Here is a 7,718-nt window from a genome sequence, read left to right as displayed (position 1 = left end):
CCATTCCCATTGGATAATGGCGAATTGTACACCCGGAAGTAAGTATTCCTCTTACTGTCGATTGATTTTACAGTGATATCTGCACTACTCATCGACTAAAAAACACCAGATTATCCTTGTTAATTACACAACATTGATTGGTTTAAATTGTGTGCAATGCTTTTGTATTTTTCCCCTTCGATTCGGAGAAACAAATATTTTTTCTGAGTAAAGGATGGCAGAAGACACTACACTACCCAGAATCCCCAGCGTCTATGTCACATGATCTTCAAATTTCTCCCTGCAGAAAAAGAAAACATGGCCGAAATTCGTTTTATTCTTGGTAGAAAATTCCTATTTTAAAGTTAGTTTGGCCATTAAAATGTGTGTTGATGTCATTTTATGCGAGAAATATGAGTTGTTATTTCAGATTATGTGTGCAGTGGATGTACATGATCTTTAGTTTGCTAGTTATTACGAAGATTACTTCAGGAAATCGCGACATTTTCATTGTTACCAAGGTGGTTGCTAGGGACGCTGCTATCGATATTATTCCTGTTATGTTGTGTAACTGTTTAATGGTGTTATCTTTATTGCTACCCCCTTTCCCGTCAATGTATAGTGTTGGTCCACAGCCTAAACATATTAGTTTAACAAAATCCGCATCTAAAGATAGCCTACGTTATTTCCCCCCTGTGCAATTCCAGTCTCACATCTCACAGCACATCGTCATTAACAGACCGAAAACATTTAAAAAAAAATAATAATAACACTTTATTCCGGGTGTGCTTGCTTTTCTCTTTGAAAGTCATCACATAACGGCATTGTAATACACGGTTTGGCTGCATTACATATTACATATCTGCCGTAGTTCTGTATTTATAGAGCCCTGATGAGAAGACAAACATGAGGAACTGGAAACGTGACGTGGATCATAAATATATCAGCCATTAAACAACATCTTACATTTATTTTCACACAATACGTCTCCTTGCAGTATCAACACTAATTCGGCTCACTTTTATATTTGATCCAATTGGTAGATAGGCTGTATTTACACCATAAAGGTGCACAGCTGATATAAAGGGACACCTGGTGGTTAAAGCATGTTATTGAATTTAATTATTTTTATTATTAGATATTAATACGATCCCTATAAAGTATATTCATTACTCGTTATTCTCTACTAATAGTTAATTAAAGACTGTATATAATGACTATTTTGCACATCCCTTTCAAGATTTCATGATTTTCTAAGGTTGATTGACATATCATATAGGCCTACACAACTGTGGTGTAGTTCTGCACTGAATGAAAAACTTGGGTCGCAGGTTCCTCAACAGTGCATTACGAGACATCTATCAATATGTGTGCATACCTCCAGCAATGTTAACTATGTTGAAGCACTTATTTTAACTGATATTATACATAATGTATTACACTCCTATAAGATGTATGTAGATATTTCATCTCCGGCCTTGTCAGGTATTGAACAATCAATAAATAAAGAACACAGAATTGTTGAATATAAAACACAGAATTTGTGTGATTATACTAAATGATTTTCAAATAAACACAACTGCATATTTAACTGTTACACATGCTGATGTAACGCAAATGTTCCAACTTGGGATCAATAAAGTATATCTTATCTTAAGCTGATCGATGGCTACTGCCATATTTGCAAAATGTGCCTCTGAACCATGACAAGTGCATGTTTCAGGCTTATCAATTAATGTAATGTAATGTAATGTTATCACAGGGGTCACACACATAAGACCAGATGTTAAATAAAGCTCTTCTGACCTTAGCTGGCATGTGGGTATATATATTAATACTGCCCATTATGGGCACAAGCAATTTTCACCCATTTATTAATTATATGTTTTAAATGTGAGTGTTTCCTGTCCCCTAAACCTCCAGGGATGTACACAGTTTAATACTGGCAACTTCTTATTATGGGAAATACGAAAACGTCTTTTAAAACTACAACTCCCAGTAGAGACGTGCCATAGAGAACATGTTGCGAAACAGAATAGCCAGCATGTGTAGTTCTGGGGACGAGGTGGGGGAGGGGGGACGCTGTGGACCCGTTCAAATCCAGTTTTGGACAGTCTGCCGTGGTTCCATCCCATTTCAAGTGCTGTTCGAGGCTGGCTTAACCCTCGGAGCACACTCTCCATTCACAGAGCTTGAGGACTATCACGGGGTTTGTCAAACAGAGCACATGGTGTAGTCCAAACGATAGCTGGGGATTCTGGGTAGTGTAGTGTCTTCTGCCATCCTTTACTCCTGGGAATGGACGCTCACATTACCTTTAAGGGCAGCCGACATAAACGAATGCCGTGCTTCCATGAGCGTCAAATCCCGACGCAGATGGGAATACATTACAATCAGTTGAAAGCTATTTGCGTCCCTTTATGACGCTGAAGGAGCCTAGGAGCGTCACAATTGGACGCCACGGACACTGACCAAACGTCGTTATTGGACGCTTAGGGAGTGAGAGTTTGTTGAGAATACAGGTCCTCCCTAACACCCCCCCCCCCTCTGAGAGAGAGAGAGAGAGAGAGAGAGAGAGAGAGAGAGAGAGAGAGAGAGAGAGAGAGAGAGAGAGAGAGAGAGAGAGAGAGAGAGAGGTAAAGCCAGTCAAAGTGAGGTATATGTAAACAGGAAGTATTTCAGTGCACTCGTGGTTTATTTGACGGGATGTATTTCATCATCCATAAACATTGCAGAGGTAATTCGATACTGGCAAAGCTGATAATTGACATAATGATATATAGGTACATGGTTTTTATGTGTTGATATTATTGTACATGTATCTTATTTATTGCAAGTCGCTTTGGATAAAAGCCTCAGCCATATGAAATGTAATTTTAAAAATGTAATGTATCTTACAGTTAAATTACTCTGAAAGACAAAATGTCTATTTCCAAGGAGTTAGTTCCAAGCAGGCAGAATACACACATTGTTAAAACATAAACAGCTGTGCTGTGCCCCATGCTTCAATGAGCAATATCATAAATCATTTATTTGAAACTCTGGTCCGTGCATTTATGATAAATGTAATAATGCGCAGTAAGTATTTGAGTTTCAAACATATTTCAAAGAAAGTCAGTATCATGCTGTAATAGAGGCTTTTATTTCGAAGGAGTTGACCGGAAGCGCTGAGTCATGGCGGCTAACCTGACTGAGAGTGGGAGAGGCAGCGGGGAGCGGGCAGAGCGGCAGACTGGCGCTGCGGCTGAACCCTGAGCACCGGACAGCCTGAGCGGAGCTGCTGCTGTGGATTTGGAACGGAGAAACCGAGTTTACCTTTTAAATCCGGGGGCTTTTCCTCCCCGTGGTAGCACTGCGCTGGGTGGGAAGCCTGAGGAAAGGAACACTTGAATTAAATCAGCTGGAGGAATTATTTCCTCTCCAACAAAGAGCGTTCAAGGAAGTAGCCTGCTGCCGTAAATTAGTGAAGCAGGACAAAAGTACTGGATCTATATCCCGCCATGGCTCACCACAGACTCCTCCGCGCGGGTTTGACTTTACAGTTTTTTGTTCTGTTCGTGAATGTGGGGATTTTTCGAGTGAATGGGCAATACGGCGGAGACCGCGGAATGTCTATACCGGAGCACGGGTTCTGCCAGCCGATCTCCATTCCGCTGTGCACGGACATCGCGTACAACGAGACCATCATGCCCAACCTGCTCGGGCACACCAACCAGGAGGACGCGGGGCTGGAGGTGCACCAGTTTTACCCGCTGGTTAAAGTCCAGTGCTCCCCGGATTTAAAGTTCTTCCTCTGCTCCATGTACGCGCCCGTGTGCACGGTGCTGGAGCAGGCGCTGCCCCCGTGCCGCTCTCTGTGCGAGCGCGCGCGGCAGGGCTGCGAGGCGCTCATGAACAAGTTCGGCTTTCAGTGGCCCGACAGCCTCGCGTGCGAGACCTTCCCGGTGCACGGCGCGGGAGAGCTGTGCGTCGGGCAGAACATGTCCGACCGCACGGAGGGAGACAGCCCCGGACCCGAGGTGTTCCCCACCCCGCGCCCGGTCCCTGAACACCCCATGCACGGGCAGTTCAGGTGCCCGGCCTCGCTGCGGGTGCCCCCCTACCTGAACTACCGCTTCCTCGGGCAGGAGAACTGCGGCGCTCCCTGTGAGCCCAAGAGGTCCCACGGGATGATGTACTTCAACGAGGAGGAGCTGAAGTTCGCCAGGATCTGGATCGGGATCTGGTCCGTGCTGTGCTGCGCCTCCACCATGTTCACTGTGCTGACTTACCTGGTGGACATGAAGCGCTTCAGCTACCCGGAGCGGCCCATTGTCTTCCTGTCGGGCTGCTACACCATGGTGTCCATCGCCTACATCGCGGGGTTCCTACTGGAGGACAAGGTGGTGTGCAACAACAGGTTTGACAATGACATAAGGACTGTGGTGCAGGGCACGAAGAAGGAGGGCTGCACCATCCTCTTCATGATGCTCTACTTCTTCAGCATGGCCAGCTCCATCTGGTGGGTCATTCTGGCTCTAACCTGGTTCCTAGCTGCTGGGATGAAGTGGGGCCACGAGGCCATCGAGGCTAACTCCCAGTACTTCCACCTGGCGGCCTGGGCCGTCCCCGCCATCAAGACCATCACCATCCTGGCTGTGGGGCAGGTGGATGGAGACGTGCTGAGCGGGGTCTGCTTCGTGGGGGTCAACAGCGTGGACGCCCTGCGAGGCTTTGTCCTGGCTCCGCTGTTCGTCTACCTGTTCATCGGAACCTCCTTCCTCTTGGCGGGCTTCGTGTCGCTGTTTCGCATCCGGACCATCATGAAGCACGACGGCACCAAGACAGAGAAGCTGGAGAAGCTGATGGTGCGGATAGGGATCTTCAGCGTGCTGTACACGGTGCCGGCCACCATCGTCATCGCCTGCTACTTCTACGAGCAGGCCTTCAGGGAGCAGTGGGAGAGGACCTGGGTCAGCCAGACCTGTAAGACCTACGCTGTGCCCTGTCCCGTTCAGAACCACCCCAACATGAGTCCGGACTTCACCGTCTTCATGATAAAGTACCTCATGACGCTCATTGTGGGCATCACATCCGGCTTCTGGATCTGGTCTGGGAAAACCCTGAACTCCTGGAGGAGGTTTTACACGAGACTGGCCAACAGCAAACAGGGGGAGACCACAGTGTGAGGGGGGGGGGGCACACTGCTGACAGACTGAATGATAGTCCACCTCTTCTCTTGATTTTTTCTTGGACTTAAAGACAATTCTTTCTTTTTTTTATGTACATATACATTTGTGAGATTTTTGTAAGTATATATTTGTATTTAAAGATTTAAAAAAATGTTTTTTAAAAACTCCTTTTTTCCTACTTCGGACATAATGGAATTGTACTTAATAATCACAAAGAACCAGCTGACCTTCAATGGTCGGGGTCCCATGACCTGACTTACTGTGGACCCCAGTGGAGTATCTCATTGTGTGCTTGATCAGCGGGCTGCCTGCGAGCGAGTCCCGTGGAACCAGAGTGCTTCCTCGTGGCTCCTCATCACCCAGTGTGTGTGTGTGTGTGTGTGTGTGTGTGTGTGTGTGTGTGTGTGTGTGTGTGTGTGTGTGTGTGTGTGTGTGTGTGTGTGTGTGTGTGTGTGTGTGTGTGTGTGTGTGTGTGTGTACAGTGAGCAGCAGTTGTCTGGGTCTGAAGGGGAATGTCGGCGTACGGTGCACGAGTTGTGCATGTGAGCTATTGTGACAGAGGCTGCTGGTCTGTATCCCCACAGTTCTATCGTTCCTTTCCCACTCCAGGTCCACACACCGTGCTAGCTTCAGTTCTGAGTTCACACACCTCAGGCAAACTGCATTGTGTGTGTCCTGTTGCTCTATCATGAATAATCACAAGTCATTTGAAAAGGGCTCAGTGACCACCATCACTGCACGTGCACGTGCACGTGTGTTATTGCTGCATACTACAGGTGCAAAGATACCTGGCAATATCATGCAACCACTTCACACGGTTACCTGACATGAAGGCAGATACGATGTTCACTGAGGTGTTAACTCACAAGTTGGAAGACCCTGGTAAGAATGAAAACATGTAACCAACACCCTTGTTAGCATGGCGTGACATGGCCAGCTGAGTTACACGTGGAAGTTACAACATGCACACGTACCGGGGGTGTTTGTTTACAAAGTGATTTAGAACGGACTGAATGGCTGTCAGGGTCATTTGAGAGGTTAGCATGCACTGCTGGGAAACAGAATCTAGCAGCTGTGTGTGTGTGTGTGTGTGTGTGTGTGTGTGTGTGTGTGTGTGTGTGTGTGTGTGTGTGTCATGTTTGTGCACACAGTGCTGTGTAACATCCTTGGACACCCTTTGGACATTACAGTTTGCTAGTCACCGTTGACATGTTCAATCAAATGCATTTGAAATGTTCTGACATAAATAACCTGTTACTTATTGGTGAAGCGTAATTGTTAGTGTTGACATTGATAATGACCAGCTGTTACATGTATAGGCTGTACCTGCAGGTTCCAAACATCATTTCGGCTTGTATTGACATCAGAAGCTGAGAACCAGTTTCAAAATGTTGACAAAGTGTAGGGTGCAGCCTGGGTTCAGTTTCAGTAATCATGAGCATATTATAGAACATGAGGCTTATGGACAGCTTCGGTTAAAGGAAAAAGAAAGAAGTGAAATAGTATTCATATTTTGTCTATGAACACAGCATAATGGATACAAGATTGTCTTCATATATTTAAACTTCCAAATGAATTGTAACTTTATTTGAGTCATCATCATACAGCAGATGGTTTAAAGGGTGTCCAAACATCACCATGGCACTGTAAACATGGTTCAATCAGCTGATGGGGGGGGGGGGTTGTTTTCATGCACATATCAGAAATGTTTGAAACAAAGCATATTTGTGGTTCTTCTGTACCGGCACATCTGAACCGGGAGGTTGAATGTGCCAGAGAGCGTAGAGCCGTCTGGGTGATGTGCAGAGTCATTTGATCCCGCTGAACATCTCTGCTGTCTGCACTGTGAAGAGCAGAGCAAGGAAGCCTTGTGTTGATGCAGAGCACACACACGCACGCACGCACACACACACACACACACACACACACGCACACACGCACGCACACACACACGCACGCACGCACACACACACACACACACACACACACGCACGCACGCACACACACACACACACACACACACACACACACACACACACCTCATCACTTGTGTTCTTGTTTGCTCTTCCACGCCGTGCTTCCGGTTCATGATAATCCTTTTATTGTGTTGACAGATCTACAAAAGTCACAGCTTTGAAGTTATTTCCTTTGCATTTGTTATGAAGAGAACCTTTATATTTATAGAAAAAATCGTATACACTTCATTGATTGCTTTATGAGAATAAAAACATCTCACCATTGCAAATGTGGAGCCGTTGTTACATGTCTTTTTTTCTGTTAATTGAAGCTCGCTGTGCCGCTGAGCGCGCTCGCTGTGCCGCTGAACGCGCTCGCTGTGCCGCTGAGCGCGCTCGCTGTGCCGCTGAACGCGCTCGCTGTGCCGCTGAGCGCGCTCGCTGTGCCGCTGAGCGCGCTCGCTGTGCCGCTGAACGCGCTCGCTGTGCCGCTGAGCGCGCTCGCTGTGCCGCTGAACGCGCTCGCTGTGCCGCTGAGCGCGCTCGCTGTGCCGCTGAGCGCGCTCGCTGTGCCGCTGAGCGCGCTCGCTGTGCCGCTGCACGCGCTCGCTGT

The 7,718-nt window shown here is 46.9% G+C and overlaps 1 protein-coding gene across 1 annotated transcript; it reads left to right on the top strand.

Moving 5' to 3' along the window:
• The first annotated feature begins 3,186 nt into the window (after positions 1 to 3,186).
• Positions 3,187 to 5,439, top strand: fzd1 (frizzled class receptor 1). Its single transcript, XM_034102883.2, has one exon. It carries the CDS (start codon positions 3,480 to 3,482, stop codon positions 5,145 to 5,147), a length of 1,668 nt encoding a protein of 555 aa, XP_033958774.1. The 5' UTR covers positions 3,187 to 3,479; the 3' UTR covers positions 5,148 to 5,439.
• Positions 5,440 to 7,718: the final 2,279 nt, after the last annotated feature.

This window comes from Pseudochaenichthys georgianus, chromosome 16 (genome assembly GCF_902827115.2).
Source record: "Pseudochaenichthys georgianus chromosome 16, fPseGeo1.2, whole genome shotgun sequence".
Lineage (NCBI taxonomy): Eukaryota > Metazoa > Chordata > Actinopteri > Perciformes > Channichthyidae > Pseudochaenichthys > Pseudochaenichthys georgianus.
The sequence above is the reverse complement of the archived record's forward strand: the minus strand, read 5'-3'. Positions and strand labels throughout refer to the sequence as shown.

Excerpts from the sequence above, each read along its gene's own strand:
- fzd1 (XM_034102883.2), top strand. The coding sequence starts at position 3,480 with ATGGCTCACCACAGACTCCTCCGCGCGGGTTTGACTTTACAGTTTTTT.